This window comes from Simochromis diagramma, unplaced genomic scaffold (assembly GCF_900408965.1).
Source record: "Simochromis diagramma unplaced genomic scaffold, fSimDia1.1 OVJJ01000685.1, whole genome shotgun sequence".
Lineage (NCBI taxonomy): Eukaryota > Metazoa > Chordata > Actinopteri > Cichliformes > Cichlidae > Simochromis > Simochromis diagramma.
In genome coordinates, this window is record NW_024387477.1 from 1748814 (window position 1) to 1771234 (window position 22421).

The 22421-nt window shown below is 42.2% G+C and overlaps 1 protein-coding gene across 4 annotated transcripts in view; it reads left to right on the forward strand.

Annotated features, from left to right (window-relative positions):
- Positions 1-22421, forward strand: part of il1rapl2 (interleukin 1 receptor accessory protein-like 2) — a 472397-nt gene that overhangs the window by 280866 nt on the left and 169110 nt on the right. For all 4 annotated transcript variants that reach the window (XM_040015740.1, XM_040015741.1, XM_040015742.1 and 1 more), the window contains exons 3-4: positions 5390-5559; positions 6874-6977. In XM_040015740.1, the coding sequence (XP_039871674.1) occupies positions 5390-5559; positions 6874-6977 (274 nt within the window). The remainder of the gene's footprint in view (positions 1-5389; positions 5560-6873; positions 6978-22421) is intronic.

Here is a 22421-nt window from a genome sequence, read left to right on the forward strand (position 1 = left end):
AGAGATAATAATAATAATGGATTGGATTTATATAGCGCTTTTCAAGGCACCCAAAGCGCTTTACAATACCACTATTCATTCACTCACTGGTGGAAGCAGCTACAGTTGTAGCCACAGCTGCCGTTGTAGTGTGTTACTGATGGTGACCTTTGTTACTTTGGTCCCAGCTCTCTGCAGGTCATTCACCAGGTCCCCCCGTGTGGTTCTGGGATCTTTGCTCACCGTTCTCATGATCATTTTGACCCCACGGGATGAGATCTTGCGTGGAGCCCCAGATCGAGGGAGATTATCAGTGGTCTTGTATGTCTTCCATTTTCTGATGATTGCTCCCACAGTTGATTTTTTCACACCAAGCTGCTTGCCTATTGTAGATTCACTCTTCCCAGTCTGGTGCAGGTCTACAATACTTTTCCTGGTGTCCTTCGAAAGCTCTTTGGTCTTGGCCATGGTGGAGTTTGGAGTCTGACTGTTTGAGGCTGTGGACAGGTGTCTTTTATACAGATGATGAGTTCAAACAGGTGCCATTCATACAGGTAACGAGTGGGGGACAGAAAAGCTTCTTACAGAAGACGTTACAGGTCTGTGAGAGCCAGAGATTTTCCTTGTTTGAGGTGACCAAATACTTATTTTCCACCCTGATTTACGAATAAATTCTTTACAAATCCTACCATGTGAATTCATGGATTTTTTTTCACATTCTGTCTCTCACAGTTGAAGTGTACCTCTGGTGCAAATTACTGACCTCTGTCATCATTTTAAGTGGGGGAACTTCCACAATCGGTGGCTGACTAAATACTTTTTTGCCCCACTGTATTTATGGTAAATTACCCTGTTGCAGTTTAGTTCAGTGGGAAATATATTTGATGTTTTGTATTTTTTGTTGTTGAACATGATTGTTTCTGCCAAAGGGAAAAAAGTGCAGCCTGTATATAGGTTTGTGTCACGGTTCTGGGTCGGTTCAACCCAGTATTTTGAGTTCTGATGTTTTGGTTATTTTTGAATGATTGTTGTGTTTTTCGGATGCTATTATTATTATTATTATTATTAGAGTTCCATGTTTCTGTTTATTCGTGTTTCAGGATTTGTGTCTCATGTTTAGCATTGAGTTCCGTGTGTTATATTCTGTCTGTCTCTCAGTGTCGGGTCTGCGTCCTTGTGTAGTGAGCTCTTGTTTCCTGTTTTATTGTGAAGGTCTGCGTCTCATGTGAGTGTATTCAGTTTTACCTCCCTTGTCTCGTCTCGTTAATTACTCCCACCTGTGCGTAATCTCCCTGTGTTTCTCTGAGTGTATTTAAGTTGTGTCTTCTGTTGTTGTAGTCGCTGGTCCGTTTGTGTATCCATCGTATGTCATCCGTGTGTTCTTCCTGCTGTCTGCCATCACTTACCTCCGCCCATCCTTCTTCATGTTCATGTCCTGGTTCGTGTTTTGTAGTTTAGTTGTTCCCAGTTCAGTCCAGTTTACCGTTTTTCTATTTTGTACTTTACTTTCAATAAACCACCTTCACACCTTTACAAGTGCCTGCGTTTGGATCCTACTTCATTATCTCCACACGGCTCACTTCACTCGCCATGACAGTTTGGGACTCTGTCCATGCGTGTGTGTGTGTGTGTGCGTGTGTGTCTATGTGAGTATATTTGCCCAAAACTCTCTCCACTTTTCCAGACTCTGAAACTTTGCCATTTATTCAGGGTTATTTTCATTCTGCCGTTTGGGAGCATCCGTATGCAGATACAACTGACGGGAATGATATATCTGCCCATGCTAACACCTCGCCCACACATTTAATATGTCTACAGACACACACAGCTGCACTCCCCCATTCACACACACACACTCTCTCTTCTGGCTTTTATATATATATATATATATATATATATATATACACACACCCACACATGCACATATACACACAGACACATATTAACACATATGCATAAGCACATGTACACGCTAAGATAAATGGATTATTGGAATTTTTCTTTGGTTATGACCTGAAACACAGGTCTCACCTTTCTCATGTGTTAGTGTGTGTGTGTGTGTGTGTGTGTCTGACCTGTGTTAAACATTGTCTCAAACAAAAGGCATTAGTCCAGCCGACCAAACTAATGTGATTTTTCTATTAATGTGATGCCCTGGGTGCATCCTGTGTGTGTGTTAGGTGTTGAGTGGACTACACTAACATCTTCAGTTCGTGTCAGCTCATTAATTTACAACCACCAAGTCTGACTGGCCAATTCATTACTTAATTCTTTTACACACACATTTGCGCAGACACACACACACACACACTCGCACAGAATTTCAGGCCTTTTTACCTTTCTCATGAAAAAAATGTTGTTTTAGTCTGTGAAGCTGTGTGTTTCATGACAGATTGGCACAGTTTTTATGATTATCTGTCAAGCTTGTCACTGATTAAATGACTGCTGTTGGTGCATGTGTAGTGGGAGATGAGGACGAGCACTAATTTGAGAAGGTGAATGAGTGATCGTGTGTGTAATAAATCTGCCGTGTGTCTGTACATGAGTGTGTGTGCAGCGATGCTGAATCTCTCCTGCCACAGTATGACTTAATGCATATTGCTAAATCTATAAATGTACCAATTAAGTATGTGGCTGTAATTTTAAACCGCAAACTGGTGCAAATAAAGTCGTTAAATCTTTGGTAGTGACTTAACTCAACACAAATTACACCTGACACATCATACAGAGTGCTAAAACATGTTTACATTGACTTATAGAGCTAGCCAATGTAACGATCCACAACCTGTATCCTGTGTCCAAAAAGCACAGACCCGGCAAATTTTGCCAACAATGGCCCAATGCCAGCGAATATGCTACTGAGCCATGATTATATATATTCCTGTTATGACAAGCTGCTGGGACAGACATGTGTTTGTATTTGATTCAGTTGTATTTTTGACGTGGGATACTTTGTATCACAAGTAAGTTGGAGTTAGACCAGACCAGTGGTTCCCAAACTTTTTTTGCTAGGCTTACCTTTGTTTTACAAGAAAATCTTCGCAGGTGAAGTCAAAGGCAAGATATCATCATATCTTCTAGTCTTTGGCTTGGAAGGAAGTTGGTTTGGAAGCACATTTGACGATGCTTTTGTGTGGGAGGTGGGAGCCCCATCAAAAACCTGTCCATTATGCTAGCAGTGTTAGCTAAGCTAAAGCCAAACCTTAAACCCAGATGTGCATATTAACATATACCCACATAATAAAATTGGTAAGACTTGGATCAGGCCCACTCAATGTGCTTACACATGGCCCACATACCGCAAAGAATGATGACCCTTTGGTGGCCCAGATTTGGTTTGCCAGAGGTGGCCCACACATGGGCCAGCACAAGGCAAGTTGCAGACACACTGGTGGTCCTGTCCTGGCCCATGTGTGGATTACCTCTGGCAAACCTGATCTGGGCCACCAAAGGGCCGTCATTCTTTGCAGTATGTGGGCCATGTGTAAGTTGTGTGCAGCCACGGGCCAGTTGTAGACACACTGCTGGCCCTGTGCTGGCCCAGAACAGTTTCAGCTCTGGCCCCAGATGTCAGCCTAATGTGTACCTTAATCAAGCCATGTAATAACAACATAATAGTGCAAAAGTAACATGACGAAACTCTGTTTAGACAGTGAATGGACTGACTCTTATACAGCGCTTTTCTACTCTCCCAGATTACTTAAAGTGCTATACACAACACATTCACAATATCACACACTTTCTCTAAACTGAGTGCTTCCTAGCTACATTCATACACATTGACACTCTTGACATGCAGACTGGAAGAGCCAGGGATCGAACTACTAACCTTGCGATCAGTAGGTGACTTGCTCCAACTCCTGAGCTACAGTCACCCACTGGCAACGATGAGTAAACCGTCACTAGGCTTTGGATAAAGTGTACACTCACAAACCTGCATTTGAAACATTGGCTACCATAGCAGTATAGTATTCCAACATGGCATTTGGGTCTTCTAACTAAAATAGGAAAACAGGAACATAAATAGTGCTTGCCAGACCTGGTACACATATGGTTGACATACACCCTGCCATGACACCAGTCAGTCAGAAGTGCCAGCTTGATGCCAGATCCGGGCCAGACCTCCTTGGTATGTGGGTAGAGGACATGTTCATCTGAACAACTTTCCTCCAGATTCCATTTTCCTTACTTAAGTCATGCTGTGATATTGTGGTCAACGGTATCGTTCCACTGCTGGGGGGGAAAAAGATGATATCACAGCCAAATTTTAGATGCCATTCAGAGCTTATGGTCTGTTCTAATCCAACTAGCATACATACGCTATTTATGACAACACTAATAAACAAGAGGGGGAGAGTACAGATGAGAGACAGAAGAGGTATTTTGAAGTGGATGACAGAACCAGAGGCTTTATTGCTACAGGCTGTAATTCAGAGGGAAGGCCTTGTGGCAAGTGCCCGAGGGTGACAGTTAAAACAGAGCACAGCTATCTGAGGCTCAGACCACAAGGAAAACTAAAAGAAGTGAGAGGAATGAGGGACAAAGAGGAAAGGAAAAAAACAGAAGGGCAAGCTTTTTGTCTTTTTTTTCGACCTCTAACATCTCGCCATCTCAAACTTGTCTCACATCTACAAGTTGTTTTCTGTTTGTTCTTGTTGACCTGGACTCACCCCAACACTACCCCAGCACACTTCCTCTTTCATCTGTTCCTTTGGTCATGACCTCTCCCTCCATGTTTCATTTTCTGAATTTCTGTCTTTTTATCTCACACACATTTTCTCCAATTACTAAAGCAATACTTAGTAAGCAGTCCATACTTTTTTTTTCATACTTGGTGTATGAAAAAAAACTCCATACAAATAACAGTGAAGAGAAACATTTGGTCGTAGGGATGAAATCAAAAGAAAATAGAATGAACTTTGTTCGTCTGTTCTCACAAGAAGTTTATTTCTGACACCCTCCTGTGTTTGTACCTTCAACATTTAAGAAAAAAATGCTACACTTTTTTTTTGTAACTCGTTTAATCTCCCACTATGTTGCCCCCCCTCCCTCCCCTGAAACAAAAGAACAGACTAACTGTTAAAAAATTTACATTCAATGTTCTATTGCTTTGAAGGTAAAGAATAATATTACCAAAGAAATGAGATAAAACAATATCCCTGTCACTCACACTCTCTGGCTCTCTCACATCCTCGTTTCTTTCTCCTGTCAAGCATTTTTCTTTATGTTTTTACTTATACATATCTTATATAAACCCTTGGCTGAGTGAGGATTTTTGTTTTTGCTGTTTATGTTCGTGTTTCGCTTCCTGTGTTGTTTGAGTTTTAATCAGTGTTTCTCTCTCCTGCAGTATTTGGTGTATAATGGTGTATGTCCTCAATATTTCTCTTCTCTGTGTTCCCCCTCGCAGTGGATGGATGCATTGACTGGTCTGTGGATCTGAAGGAGTACCACGTATTGGCTGGTGAGCCTGTTCGAGTTAAATGTGCCTTGTTCTACAGCTACATCCGAACCAACTACACCATGGCCACAAACGCCAAGCTGCGCCTCATCTGGTACAAGAACAAAGGCGATGCAGAGGTGAGCGTCACTGGTCTGAACTACAACTGATGTGGAAGGAAAGATGAGGCAGGGAAGAAGAGTCATGAATTTCAAGGAAGACACCATGAAATGGAAATTTAAAAAGTTAATTACCAAAAAGCATTAATTTAACCTAACCATAACCTGAGCAGCCCTGAGACTGCTTAGAACACGGATGTGACCTCTGGGTCGTTGGTTTTTGGAGTCTGCAATTTTGAAGCCTCGGTATTAGCGATTTTTTGTTTTGTTTTTTTAACACCACGTGCCATGGGTTATCAAATAATGCCAGTAAGCTCGGTTAGCGTGCTGTTGCCATAAACTTTATTGGTGCAGCTCACACAAATATCTGCTCATTAGTGCTACATACAAGAATTTTACACTTCAAACCTTCATGTTTGGTCTGTACCACGCAGCAACAGATTTTCAGTCAGCACCTGAATTTGCAAAGTTAACAAACCAAGACCATGATTTTTTTTTTTTTTTTTTTTTTTTTTATTACACCAACTGGAATAAATAAAAAGATTTTCCCCCCATTAACCATCTGGTTGAGTGGAAACGCTCCACAAATTGAAGTGTAGTTTTTCATGTTTAAATTTCTTTCCAAAAAGGTAACAGAGGTCCTTCAAGCTGTAAAAAACTCAAAAACATTCAAGCATTATTTTTAAAGAATAATTTGCTTTCTCTAATTATTATAATAACTGTAATTATTATATAAGTATAGGTATATGTAAGCATAAATTTGAAAGTACAGGTATATTTCTTACTTATCTTTTATTTTATTTATATAGCACCGAATCACAATCAAACAACTCCCTATGAGCAAGCACTTGGCCACAGTGGGAAAGAGAGACTCCCTTATAACAGGAAGAAACCTCCCGGAGAAACAGGTTCAGGGAGGGGCGGCCAATCTGCTGCGACGAGTTGGGAGTGAGGGAAGGAGACAGGACAAAGATTAATAACAACTAATGATTAAATGCAGAGTGGTGTATAAACATGTAGTGAGGGACAAATGTGAGTGAAGAAGAAATCAAAGAAGTGCACTCATTTGTGTTTATCACTAACTTCCTTAAGCCTGTGTATATTAAAATGTCTCAAATTATGAACAGCATATCTGAGTAGCAAGGTAATACTTGGTATATTATTAAAATGTATAACATTTTTTCATAGCAACCACATTACCGTTGTCAATTCTTGGTCAAGAGGAAGTCGTTACAGATTATAGATACATGCTCTGTATCGTTGATTCCATTAATACATATTATAAGAGTCCTGTTATATTAGATTGGATAATCTTCTACTTATTGTATCTTTTAGGAGCCCATCATCTTCTCGGGTCACAGGCTGAGTAAAGAAGATGACTCCATCTGGTTCAGATCTGCTGAATTGGAAGACAGTGGATTCTACACATGCGTTTTAAGGTAATGTGGATGCATGTCAGTGCACAGGCCTGTCTGACTCCATTCTGACCAGTATCCTGGCACTGTAATGCATCAACCCTGAAGTAAAATAACTACAACCTAGTTTCTCTTACAAAGTAGGATTCAGAATTATTTCTGGTTCAGATGGGTGCATTGTTTGTGAGAATCACATAAACACAGCTCTTCTCCCCAGACGGGAGCTGGGTCAACGTGAACACACTCAACAAAACACAGGCTTTATTTTGAAGTTTCACTTGCAGCCCCAGCACATTTGTTTCATAAGACTAAATAAACAGAGTAAGGATTTCAGCAGCATGCAAACAAAATATCGTTGGCCCGACTCTGACCTGCAGCAGGGTTCACGAGGTTGCCGCTGCATTGTGGATTTCATGGGAACAAACTGGGAATAAATTTCTGACTGACTCTCTCTACACATGTGGTCCATTTGCATAGCGAGGGCAAGAAGCAGCACTGTTTCCTGTCTGAATGAAAAAAAATAAACACTATTTTATTTTATGATTAAAAGCCCCCTGTTCTTACTAATCAATCAATCAATATTCAAAACACAGATGACCGATGGATTACAAAACGTTTCATCATATCTTAAGCTGCTATTTTATTATTTGACAATTAGTCAATTAGTAGGAAATTAGCATTTTTTGAGGTGTGTTTGCAGTATCAGAACATTAGTTTTATGCCTTGCAGGTGAGTGTGTGCGCCTGTGTGGACATTTGGTGTGAGATGGTGCACCTGTGCTTGCCAGTTGAGTGGCATGCTGCCAGTTTATTCAATTGAAAATGTAGAATATGACAGTTGGCACTACATCAGAAACTGAGCCCTGTAAGGCCCTCTAAAAATATGTGTTTATGTGTAAATTTGTAATGACAGCGTAGTATAGTGGAGCGGGAGGAAACAAACAGAAACAAATCTACACAACTGCTTCAGTTATTGTAGCATAAATTCAAATTCAAATTTTTATTTGTCACACACACACAACCATACACAGTATGACATGGGGGTGAAATGCTTGTAGCTGTGCAATGCCCGACCATTAAATGACAGTGGTTTTGCAGTATTTACAATTTACAGGTTACTACAAAAATTTACAAATTAACTTATAAATTTACAGTAAAAAAATGTGCAAATAGCAGAAAGAGATTATAAAGATTATAAATTATAGGAAGCGTTCATAAAGAAAAAACAGCGTGCGTGTGGTGATGTGATGTGTGTGTGAGAGTCCAGTCTTATAGTGACGTGTGTGTGAGAGTCCAGTCCTACACCTGGTTCAGGGCCCGAATAGCCTGGGGGAAGAAGCTCCTCCTCATTCTCTCTGTTTTGGCCTTAAGCCAAAGCCTTAAGCGCTTCCCAGACCTCAACAGTGAGAAGAGTCCATTGTTGGGATGGGACAGGTCCATCATAATCTTCCTAGCTTTGGTCTTGCACCGCTTGGTGTAGATGGACAGCAGGTCAGGGAGCTCTGATTGAATGATGCGTTCGGCCGAGCGCACCACTCTTTGCAGATCTCGTCTGTCGTGTTTGGTGCTGTTCCCAAACCAGGTGCAGATGTTTGCCGTCAGGACGCTCTCGATGGTGCAGGAGTAAAAGTTCTTGAGCACCTTCAGTGGCAGATGGAAGTCTCTAAGTCTTCTGAGGAAGAAAAGACGCTGACGAGCTTTCTTAACCAGGGTGTTGATGTGACAAGACCATGACAGGTCCTGAGTGATGTGGACACCCAGGTATCGGATATATATACATTATATATATATTACACTTATAAACTGTAAAATGTATTAATAAAGACGTTTTGTGGAAAAAGTTAATTATATTACACTAATATCTATTTTTCCTACAATATTTTTCCCAAGGTGGTGCAAAGATAGCTCGACACTGCAGATAACCAAAATAAACACACTTATGAACACAGAATGACACCTAAAGATTACAAAAGATTTTTCTTCCTTGATGTCATTTAATAGACCAAACTTAGAGCACGCTGGAATTCTTATGGAAGTAGCTCACAATGAGAGGAAGTGACACGCAGCATTGTTTAAGTAAAGACGGATCAACTGGAATGGTATCACAGTATTTGTTGAAATTAGTGAGGAAAAAAACAAAACAGTAAAAAAAAAAGGTTAATGGCAGTCAGGCTTCCATCAGTGAACACAGAACTTCAATATCAGAATGTCATGCAGAGTTAAATGTTGGAAGTAGCCTCGGAAGAAGGTTCTTCATCGAGAATGTCCTGGAGGCCTTACAGTGGCACAATCACAGGGTAGCTCTTATAGCTTTTGTAGAGAACCAACAAGATGGTCTGACGTCAGAGCTGCAAATATAGGGACTTTGACAGCGTGGAAAAGTGGAAGCGACAGAGAAAAACAGAAGTGGAAGAAAATCATGACTTCAACCATATCTGGCAGAAGATGAGAGCAACCACAGATTCTAAAGCTTTGAAACACATATCGTATATAATGACAGCTTAACTTAATCTGCCGATGTGGACCATGAGATGTGGTCGTATTTATTTTTTTATCTTTTCCCACAAAGAAGAATTAACTGGATTGATTAAATAAACATGCATTCAGATGTTTGGGGTTTTCTGTAACAGCTTTTTATTACTTCCATATTTTTTAACACAACAATGTTGCAAACGAAGGGTGACAAGGTGAGAAAGTGAAGCAGGCAGACAACATGAAAGAAACTCTACATTTCTAAGTGGAAATTGAGGTAAACAGTAACATATTGACCAACTGTCATTGCCATTTCAGATTTAACGTTACCATACGGTGGTTAGTTAAATGCTGTCACGTTTGGTTTAACCTCCAAAAGCTACACTGTGATGGATTTTTTTTTTACCACCCTTTGAAAAATCTGACTTGCCATGTGCTTATATCCCAGTTAGCCACAATTAGCCAGTGTTTCATTTGGAAAAAAGGAAGCTTTGGTTGCACCAGCAGCACTGCTCTCCTCTTGTTTTATTCCATAAATCACTCGACCTGCTTTGTGCTTGATCCTGTTTGTCTTCCTTCTCTGCATCTGATACCTTCTCTACCTCAGCTTTCTCCTTTCTGTTTCCATCTTTTCCCCTTCCTCTTCCTAGCTGTTTTTATTCCCTCCTACACCTCCTCTTCCCTTCATCCTGCCAGCAGCTTCTGTCCTCTACACCTGAACCACCTGTTTCTCTTTCCTCACTCCTACATACCATGTTCCATTGTTTCCCATTCCCACTCCTTTTCTTTCCCCACATCAGCGTCCGATTCCTTCTACCCCTTCATTGCCCTCATCCTCCCCCTTATTTGCTCTCCTCCCACCTCTTTTTTTCTGCCAGAACTTGACACCTATCCTCCTTAATAAGCTCTCTCTCCCCCTCTCTCTCTCTCTTCCTGTCTTTCCCTTGCTCTCTCAGCATGACAACCTAATTAGGGCTTGGTGTCTGTCATTGTCTCAGGGTTTCTTATTAGCAAGCACACATATACACGCACACATTCACACACATAGACACATACACACAAAGAGGCACAGTCCCCCCTATCCTAATGGTGAGCCACCAACTGGATCCTATTATACTGCTGAAGGTTGTATCTAGAATTTGTAACCATGTACAGAAACTGCAACACAGGAGCAAGACAAACTCTACTTTCAAATGTGCTTATTGCCCTCTTACACATGTTTTTGTTGCTATAATAAAGAACAGGCGATATGTGGCCTGTTGCATACAGTCAAAAAAAACATTTTCATGATTAATTTAAATTTTACTCTTGGAATTCAATCCTGGCATTAAGTGCAGTTCAGTTTACAAAAGTGAAATTAAATTTGATTTGATATTTGATTATTTTCAGCTGGATTGACATAAAAAACCAATAAAACTGTGTAATAGCTGACATATCTTCGTACGATAACATGAATCCTCTTTCCAGTATATCAGCGTTTCAGGATACTGGGATATCTTTTGCAGATGGTTGCACATTGTTTGCCATGGTAACATGAATTTATTTATTTATTTTGAACAAATATGGATAAGTATATGAACATATAACAGTTTTCAGTGTAGTTTTCATGTAGTGTGTTCCTGTAATGTGTGCCCATTTAAATAATCTTTGAAGAATATTTAATGTATTAAAGAAATCTTAGTGTTAGCACAAAATAACTAATGCAAAGAGCTAAAGGTTAAGCTATTAATTATCCAGTAAGAGCATGGACTGTTTGTAAAAAAGAGTATATACAGCGGTGCCTCATTTATCGCGGGAGTTACGTTCTAAAAATAATCCGTGATAGGTTTATTTTTTACAATTTTCATAGATGTTTTAAGGCTGTAACACCCCTCACTACACGCTTTGAACACTTCTCAGACAGGCATGAACATTTTCACACTTCTCTCATTTAAACACTCTCAAACCTTCATAGAAAAATAAGTCCATATTGAATGAAACCAAAGATCAAATCCTGTTTTCAGGTCCACAACATGGGAATAGAGCAGCTGCCAGAGAATTCAACATTAGTGAATCAATGGTACGGAAGTAGAGGAAGCAAGAAGAATGAGCTGAGGAATGTTTGACTTATCTGACTGTTTTGTTTCACTTAATGCACCTTTTTATCCGAAAAATACAGTCACTTCTACCTTCCTTTAGCATGTCCAGAATTCCAACATTTTGTGCGATGGTTAGCATCTTCCTCTGCCTTCTGGGAGCTACCACAGGTTTCTTTGATGGTGCAAAACGTTTCGTCGACATTGTTGTGTTTGTTGGGGCGAAAACTTACAAACAAACAGTACAGCACTTCAGAGTCACTGTTACGCCCCTAGTCTAAGCGTGTAGGGACGCACATAAGGTTGGAGGAGAGAGAGACAAATCCCCGCCCTGGTTCCCAAGCCAAACATCCAAACCAGTTGTGAGTAAAAAGGTGATTTTATTTAAGGAAAAGAAGCATAGCTCCAGGGTGAGCCCAGGCCAAAATAATAAACAAAACCAACTAAGTCCCACCAGAGAAAAACTAACTAAACCCTAGGAAAGAAACAGAACAAACAAATGACAGAGCTATCCCTCGCTCCCTACCCGGAAAACAGGAGAAAACGGTTCCAAAAGAAAAGGCGGCTCACCCCTTCCGCTTCAGCCCAAGAGTGCCTACTGGGAAAACCAGGGTCAGGGCCGCGTCAGCTGTCAAGCTACTCGCTCGCTCCACTCTCTCTCCCTCTCTCTGTGGATCTGTCAGAGCGGCTATATGAAGGAAGTCACCTGCTCCATGGTCCAATCAGCCGCTCACTACTCTTCATTAGGGGAGGGACCTGGAAAGAGTCTTAAGCACAGTACAGAAACACAGACAGAAAACAGCCCACACAATGGACATTAAATTTCTTGGAGAAATAGCCGATTGGGTGGTCCACACCATGATGGTCTTCCTGTAGCAGTATGGCACCTGCCCCGTTTGCACTAGCATCAACCTCTAATTTAAAAGGGCGTGCAAAATCAGGGGCAGCCAGCACTGGCGCACTGCACAGGAGAGTCTTAACGGACAGAAACGCACTCTGACACGCAGAGGACCACACAAAGGGTTTCAACACACTAGTGAGGCTAGTGAGGGGTGCGACCACTTCCGCGAAATTTTGACAGAAACCCCGGTAGTAGCCCACCATGCCGAGGAAACGGCGAAGCTCACGCCTAGTCTGAGGGGCAGGAAAGTCCAGTATGGCCTGGATTTTGGCCGAGATAGGGCGCACTTGCCCCTGACCCACCTGCTTTCCTAAGTACGTCACCATGGCTTTACCAAAATCACACTTGGCGAGGTTGAGGGTGAGGGATGCCCTTTCCAAGCGATGGAACACATCAGTGAGTGTCTCCATATGCTCTGACCAGGTGTCTGAATAGACGACAATGTCATCCAAATACACTTCACACTTGCAGACGCCGCCCAGCACGATATTCATGAGCCATTGAAATGTGGCGGGAGCGTTGCGCAACCCGAAAGGCATGACAGTGTACTGGAGAAAATGGTCAGGAGTAACAAAAGCAGAGATTTCGGCCGTACGTGATGTTAGGGGAACTTGCCAATAGCCCTTTAACAAGTCCAGCTTAGTAACGAACGTCGCAGAACCGACCCTATCGACACAATCCTCCATTCTGGGAAGAGGATAGGAGTCAGGTTTGGTCACGCTGTTCACCTTCCGAAAATCTGTACAGAACCGTGGGCTCTTATCCGCTTTAGGCACTAGGAGACACGGGGAACTCCACGCACTAGAGCTAGGGACAGCAAGACAATTCTCCAACAGATAAGAGACATCTGTCTGGAAAAGAGCACGCTTAGTGGGATTCACCCGGTAGGCATGCTGTTTGATTGGAGGATGGTCCCCCACATCGATATCATGCTCCAACACGGTGGTACAGGATGGAGTGTCCGAGAAAAGATTAGGATGGTTCTCAATCAACCGACACACGTCATTTCGGACATCATCGTCTACCCCAGTTAAATGTGACCTTAAATCACGTAGAATTTCAGAATTCCTAAGTTGTGCGCAGCCCACAGCACAACCGAAAACCAAATCGTCACCTGCTGGGTCATACCGAGTTTCAAAAACTGGCACCACAGTCGCAACTGTTGACACACCACCAGCAAAGTAGGGCTTCATCATATTAATATGACACACACGACACTTTTTCCTTCGCTCTGGGGTGTCGATGACATAATCCGTGTCACTCAATTTCGCCTGCACTGTATACGGACCACTGAACTTGGCCTGGAGGGAAGATCCAGGGACCGGTAAAAGTGTTAAAACTTTATTACCAACCTCAAATTTTCGCTGCACAGCCTTCACATCAAACTTCCTCTTCATCCTACCTTGTGTTGCAATGAGAGCATCACGTGCAATTGCGCATGCTTCATGCAAACGCTCTCTGAAAGAGCTCACATAGTCTAACACATTTTCCTTAGGAGCAACAGTGTCGGACAGGAAGTTCTCCTTAAGCAATCGCAACGGGCCACGCACTGTGTGACCGAACACCAGCTCAGCAGGGCTAAATCCTAACGACTCCTGCACACTTTCCCTCACTGCTAAAAGAAGCAGCGGCAACCCCTCATCCCACTCCTTTTGAGACTCAAGGCAAAATTTCCGCATCATCGATTTCAATGTCTGATGAAACCGCTCGAGCGCACCTTGCGACTCCGGATGGTAGGCACTAGATTTCCGATGTTTAATGCCAAGTGACTGCAAAACCTGAGCAAAAATCCTAGACATGAAATTAGAGCCCTGGTCGGTTTGAACAACTTTTGGTAACCCAAAAATAGAGAAGAAGTTCACCAACGCCTTAACAACTGGTTTAACCTTAAGGGTGCGCAATGGAATTGCCTCGGGAAAACGGGTAGCAACACACATCAGAGTCAAGAGGTACTGGTGACCCGATTTTGTTTTAGGGAGTGGACCAACGCAGTCGATGAGTATGTGTTCAAAAGGATCCCATAAAACTGGAATAGGGTGTAAGGGAACGGGTGGAATGACTTGGTTAGGCTTACCACTAATCTGACAGGTGTGACAAGAACGACAATACTTAGCAACGTCATTCTTCAATCCTGGCCAAAAGAAATGGCGCAGATTGCGGTGATAGGTTTTCCTAATACCTAAATGTCCAGAAAAACTGTCATGGGCAAGACTAAGAACGTTGGGTCGGTACTGTTGAGGCACCAGAACCTGTTTAAACACATTCCAACCCAAATCACCAGCTGTAGGCGGATACCAAGTACGCATCAACACATCATCCTCGACACTATAAACACGAGGGTACTGGTCGCTAGAGTTGGCAGCGAAAAAACAACTCACAAGAGTCGGGTCACTCTGCTGTGCCAAAACCAAATCCTTTTTGTTGATTCCCAAAGACAGTTGAGGTGTCACTGATGGGCTAACAGGCAGCATCGCCTCAGAGTCGCCCGTCAGCGGGACACGGGTTTCAGATTCAGACTCCGGCCCACCACCAGCACAGAGAAAAGAATCAGATAAGTCCACGTCATCGTACTTGCGCCTATGCGTACGAGTTACAGCGCAAGCAGGAAAAACAGAGGAGGAACGCTCCTCAGCGACAGGGTTAGGTAATGAAGTATCAGGCACCGGCATCTCAACCACCCTCGGGGTAGAAAACACTTTTCCGTTAGCCAAATCATTCCCCAGAATCATCGCAACTCCGGGCACTGGCAACTGGTCGCGCACGCCAACCGGTACCGAACCCGAAACGAGCGGTGATTGAAGAAACACATTGTGCAGTGGCACACACAGTACATCCATTTTTACTCCCCAGACAAGAGCATCCGAACCACAAAAAGAGTCATCAGAAAAAGGTAGAATACCCTTCAAAATAAGAGTCTGCGCGGCCCCAGTGTCACGCAGAATCATGATCGGCACCCGATCCTCCTCTTTTTCATTCAACGAAACAAACCCCTCCGACACAAAAGGGCGGTAGCTCTCATCAAAACTTTCACTTCCCACTCCATTGCTAGGTGAAGTGGAAGCAGACATAGAGCGAACGAAACCCACACTTTTCGGCTTCCTCACCGTGTTGGCCTGCTCCCTGCGCTGTAGTGATGGGCAAACAGCAACGAGGTGCCCGATTTCATGACAATAAAAACATTTGCGATCCGACACAGGAATAGCAGCAGAACGTATCTGGCGCTTAGGGGAAACCCTATAACTTCTGACAGGACGAGGTGAGGAAGTGTACTCACGGCGCTCTGTCGAAAGTGCAGCACGATGAGTTAACACAAACTCGTCGGCAAGGACCGCGGCTTTAGACAGTAACCCCACCTTCTGCTCATTAAGATACACCACAATGTTTTCAGGGAGACATGTCTTGAACTCTTCCAGCAGGATCAACTCCTTTAGCTGAGTAAAGTCCTCCGCGTGACTGGCAGCCAACCACTTGTCAAATAAGACAGTTTTCTCACGTGCAAATTCCACAAACGTTTGACTATCAAACTTGCGACAGGCACGGAACTTCTGTCGATACGCCTCCGGGACTAGTTCATAAGCCCGCAAAATAGTGGATTTGACAACCTCATAATCCAAGCTGTCAGCAATGGAAAGACTCGCACAGACCTCCTGCGCTCTTCCTATAAATTTGCATTGCAGCAACAGACTCCAGACGTCCTTTGGCCATTTTAAAGTGGTTGCGATGCGCTCAAAAGCAGTGAAATATGAGTCAACCTCCCCCTCCCTAAAAGGAGGTACCAAAACAATCTGTTTGCTAGCGTTAAACTGGTCTATAGTGGGAGTGTCGGGGAGTGTACTTACAGGAACGGGAGCAGCGTCTCTCACTCGAGAATGATCAAGCTCCATAGCACGTATGCGGAGATGCATGAGCTCGACTTCCTTAGCCTTAGCTGCCAGCTCCACCTCCTTCAAGCAAAGGGCAAGCCTGAGATCCTCCGTCACCAAACCCGCCTCACCCTGGCCAGCCGGGTCAAATTCAGGAGACTGAACGGCGACAGGAGCTTCCGCCCCCGACGGCATCCGCCCCTTGGAAGGCTTCGGGACGGCCCCAGCAGCTTCCGCCCCCACTGCCGTCTCCAAACTCCCAGACCCACTCGGCGAGGTTTTCTGCCCCCCAAACACTCCCCTGTCCACCAGTCTCTCCACCAAACATTGTTTAATTTCCGCCTTCTTAGCATGCAACGGAACATCCACCCTGAATAAGTTAGCCACTACCAACAAATCCGCTTTGGTGCACCGCTCCAACTTTTCAATGGAGGGACGTTGCGCAAAATCATCCATGTCAAACGACATCACGAGCAAAGCAGCAAAGAAAAACACAACTCTGCAGACAACCAACCACATCCGCGCACCGCAGAGCCGCAAAACTCGCACCCACCACACAGACAAACGAAACTCTCCGCCGGTCCACACCCACCACGACGTTTCCCCCCACCGCAAAGTCAAAAAGGAAACGAACCAATCACACGAACGAAAAGGGACGAGCCCCCATTTATGTTACGCCCCTAGTCTAGGCGTGTAGGGACGCACATAAGGTTGGAGGAGAGAGAGACAAATCCCCGCCCTGGTTCCCAAGCCAAACATCCAAACCAGTTGTGAGTAAAAAGGTGATTTTATTTAAGGAAAAGAAGCATAGCTCCAGGGTGAGCCCAGGCCAAAATAATAAACAAAACCAATTAAGTCCCACCAGAGAAAAACGAACTAAACCCTAGGAAAGAAACAGAACAAACAAATGACAGAGCTATCCCTCGCTCCCTACCCGGAAAACAGGAGAAAACGGTTCCAAAAGAAAAGGCGGCTCACCCCTTCCGCTTCAGCCCAAGAGTGCCTACGCTCTCAGCTAATGCACTAGGAGCGGCTTTCACAATTCACGCTCACACAAATACACAATAAAAATACAGGCTGGGAAAACCAGGGTCAGGGCCGCGTCGGCTGTCAAGCTACTCGCTCGCTCCACTCTCTCTCCCTCTTTCTGTGGATCTGTCAGAGCGGCTTTTTGAAGGAAGTCACCTGCTCCATGGTCCAATCAGCCGCTCACTACTCTTCATTAGGGGAGGGACCTGGAAAGAGTCTTAAACACAGTACAGAAACACAGACAGAAAACAGCCCACACAGTCTTCTCATGGCCACAGCCGTAACAGTCACTCTGCTAGCGATCCAAGATTTATGTAAATTTGAAAAGCTGGACGCTTTCTGTACTGTACAGGAGACACGGAGGAGATTGATTGACACTGGTCTACAGCCAAACAGGACGCAGAAGATAATGCGCTGTTAAAAAAAAAAGCGGAAGGTGAACCGCGTTATAGCGAGGGATCACTGCATAGGTTTTGTGCTCTGCATTTTAACATCTTGGTGTTAGTATTTTGGCCACCCACCACATTTGGACATGCTGACAAATCGCCTAACCCTAACCTGTATACACACGACTTTTCACCTACCTTAATTTTTTAACCTACCTTAATGTTGTTTTGTAGGGGAAACCAACTGACGTAGGCCAAAGCCTTTCTTGACTCGAAGTTAAACATTTAAACATGTGAGTCTGCAGAAACTTTGAACATTTGAATTCAGTCTTCTGGGTAGTCTCATAAATGTTTTGTGATAATGTACAGATGATAAATAATAATTACACAATTAAAAGCTATTTAATCAGTATTTAGTGTGAACACTAACCTAAAATGTGGCAGATATTCTATGTTTTAAAAATGTTATAGAAAATTAAACATGCATAATGTGCTTTGCACGTCTGTGTCGGCTTTATTACAGTTTCTAATTGCTGCTTCGTACTCGTCTTGTTCGTCAGAGCTGACAAATGTATCGAGTGGATTATATAAGGTTTAGAAATGCAAAGGTAAACCATTAATCATCTTAATATTAAAATCTCGTATCACTAGCTTCAAGCAGTTTAAAAAAATCTTTGAAAACAGAACATATTTAAGCTGAGACCATGGCATTACAACATCTATGTTTTAGCAATGTATCGTATATAAATAAGAAACCTGTTTAGTCTCTGTCTCCTGCATATTTGACCATTCATCTATACCCCTCCCTTCTCTCAACAATCCACCCCTCCATTAATCTTTCTAAACCCTGGGCTTGTCAGCAGTGATAGATGTGTGTGATAAGATATCTATATCATCTTTAGTGAATTAACAAGCCGTGACAGAGAGGGTCAAGGGGAAAATGGGGAGCTTTTCTAGGAAACTTTTTTGTTTTCCTTTTGGGTTTCTCTATTCTAACCCTGCTGCTGCGGTGCGGCACAGTGCACCGTATATGCAGACTGGTAACAAATTAAAGAAAAAGAAAACCTGAACTCTTAATCTCTACAGTGAGGGGGATCCTGTGGGTTGTGAAAATATGTTTTCGAATAGCAGACCTAATGGCGTTGTGCTTGTTCGTAGCAAAAGGGTGTCTCTTCTTTCCCAGTCAATTCTCACTGGTGTAATGTGATCTTCTCATGAGTTCACACAGGAGCTGGTCCAAATACAAGCTACAAGAAAAGAAAAAAATCAAACTACTTGTCCTGTCTTGTTTTAAAAAGTGAAAACTAAGTTGAATTCTCAAATACAAGATAACATTCTGTTGGCCTAAGGCAAAATAATTGGGATTCAAAGTCCACAGTGATCCTTTTGATAACCTTTTCAAAGAGGCTGGCCTTCTTTAATTCATGGAGTACGTCCTGAGCCTGCACCGCGCTTTACAGCCGGCTGCATTATGTGTTCATACTTGTTGTTGAAAGACCTCAAATTATTTTAGCAATTTATTAAATGAATGCGAGGAAACAATGTGACAGTGTGAATGATTCATCTGTTGTGAACTGTCACCAAAGTGTGCTGCTTCTGTAGCTTCACTTTCAGTACAGTCAGACTCTCAGCTTCAGCTGTAATGCTTTGGTTCATTCTCACAGCTGCTGCAGAGAGAAAAAACAAAACACAAAAAGAGGAAAATCCACTGTTTTAGTACCTCGTCATCAAGGTACAAGTCAGTGACATCGTGCTGAACGGGGAGGAGGATTTATCTGCTGTAAGTATTTTCCTGATACTGAAATATTGGGAAAAACTACACTGAATCTAAGTGTTGCCTCCAAAGGGAGGAAGTATGTCATTGGCTCTGTTTGGTTATTTGCGGTCTAGTATCCACAGATATCATTTTCAAATGTTGTGTGATGGTAGACAGAAATAAAAGATCAAGTTAATTTGATTATTTAAGTTTGGTAAAAATTCGAATCAAGGTCACACCAAATGACTATATACACTATATGTTAGCCGTATTCTATGGATCATCAAACTTCACAATAATATACAGTATACTAGTTTTTATTGACAGTTTAATTCTTTTTTGTAAAATTCATTTTCAATTTGAAGTATTTATTAAAGGATTAATAATTCATTTTGAAATATTGATTTATAAATAGTGTTTTTGTCTTAAATTAAATAAATAATAAATTACTTTAGTAATTAAAAAATAAGCGAATAATTATAAGAGAATTCATAAATGAATTTACAAATGCATATTTTATTGCACAATTCATTATTTATGTGCAGAATCCTTTATTTCGATGCGTGTGACTCTTAGGACATGAGTACGTTGGTCGGCAAAGCATTTGACCTTGACATTCACTGCTGGTGCCCAAGGTCAAATCAGACCTTGAAAAATAATCTTCAAGAAACCGTATGTAGTGATATATCATTTGAAAGGGCATAGAGAGAGCTCTACAATACGTTTTTATTTTTTCCAATACAATGCCCTGCAGCAACACAACACGCTGACGTCATCATTTTGTAATAAAAACATCATAAAGCATCCAAGTTTTAGTACAGCCTCTGCCCTTTGGGGAAAGCTGTGCTCTGTGAGCACTGTTGTTCGATGTCTGCGTTAATAAGCTTGCCATATGAATGTAAAAGGCTATATGTCAGTATAAAAAGCATTTGATATATTATTTTGCAACTTTTTTTCACTTTGCTTACAATAAATGGAACAAAGTACATGAGTAATTACACCAGTTTCACTCAGGTCTCCCTGAATTTGTGTTGCTCTCTGCTGCAAGTGACAAGCCAAACAAATCCAATTACAAATGAAATTAGTTTCTTTTGATGTGATGACTGGTTATCGTGGTTATACCTTACAGAAAAATATTTCTGTATTAATACATAAATATGGCCTAAACACCACTGAGTTTTGTGAAACCCAGTTAAACAAGTTCAGTTAAACTAAACTGTGCTGAACGTCTTCTGAAGGCTCTCCTTCAGAGATGGCTAATACTCCACATATCAAGGATCAAGTTAAGGTAGTTAACTGGGACGCCTCCTGGATGCCTGCTACGTGAGTCGTTTAAGCATGTCAAAGGTCAAATGTGTAGAGATTTAAAATGTTCCAGTGTTTGTGCAGGTCTAATATTTAGAGGCAGACTAATCCAGAGTCTGGAACCTGCAACAGACAAGGCCACCATGAGATTTAAGCTTAGACCTTGGAACGGATATGAATCATTTTGAACCAGACTTCATGTTTTTTTTCTGGAGAATGAAGAGATAAGAGCTCAGATGGGTAGGAAGGGGCTCCACCGTTTAATGATTTAAAATCAAAAAGTAACATTTTAAATTGGATCCTGTAAGTAACATGAAATCGGTGTGAAGGATTTCCATGTGATTAAATTGTTTTACTTTAGCATTATGCAAGTTTTTTATTCCAACTTAATTTAATTGAGTTGATCTATGATTACATAGTCCAGCTACTTAATGCTAACAGAAAGTAATTTATTAATATGGAAATCTGTTCTATGATTATTTTAACTTCATTTAAAGAGTTGTTGGAGTGTTCAACAACGTCTAGAGTCCGGTTAACATAAAACTTGAATGGATATTTAACAACTTTCACACAGCTGTCACTCCATCCATCCTCTTTCGCTTATACTCATTAGGGTTGTGGGGGGACTGGAGCCTGTCCCAATTATTATCATTGTTTCAAGTACATCCATGATATTTCTTAAAACAGGCCCATATTTCACAGATCGGATGAGCTGCTAATGCTGGATTGTAGTGGTGTTCCTTCAGGAGAGCAATGGTTGTTGGTCAGCATCCTCTTGGCAAATTTCTGAACACAAACATCAGCAGATGTATGTGGCCTCTCACAATATTACATGCTTTACTCTTGGAGTGATCTTTGTTGGTCGACCTCCTCTGTGGAGGGTGATGAATTTCTTTCACGATATGTCTGACTGACTGATGAAGTCAACACTCTTTAGAAATGGTTCTCTAACCTTTGCCAGCCTGGACAAGTCTTTTTTGTGAAGCTCTCAGAAATGTTGTCATCACATACGTCCAGCTGTTCTATCATTCGATTATCCAATTCTAGGTTGTGGGAAGCTGGAGCCCCAGTTGTCATATATAGGGCAAGAAGTGGCATCTGGTCAGAATGCCCAAGTAACACACACAGGCATGCAATCATCCACGCTCACATTTACAACTACACGTTCCGTCCCACTGATAGAAATTCTGAGTAATTTCACCCCTGAATTAACTGCTATTATTGGTCACATTTATACAGAAATTTAGAAAACCTCAAAGGGTTTACACACATTTAAAGGTTTAGTAAAGTCCCTTGTGTGTGTTGTAGTGGGTGGGTTTGCGAGAGGGGTGCAGCCTAAAGACACTGTTAAAAAAAGTCTAGGTGAACAAAAGTAGAGTGACATTCCTTCTCAGGAGACCGTAACTGGAAAATAACATTGTCCAAGTGAAGCAGAGAAACAGAGATGTGCACAGGGAGGGAGCAGAAGAAATGGAGGCAGGTGGGTGGGAAGGAGAGAGAGAGAGAGAGAGAAAAGAAGGTTAAAAAAAAAAAGAGTCAAGGAGAAAGTAGTTAAATTGGAGGGGTGGGGAGAGAGGGCAAATACACGGAGAGAAAAACACAGGACAGTTGATAGAGAGAAGATGGAATTATACAGAGAGATGAAGGAGAGAGTTGGAAGAGATGGAGAAATGAGTAGAGGA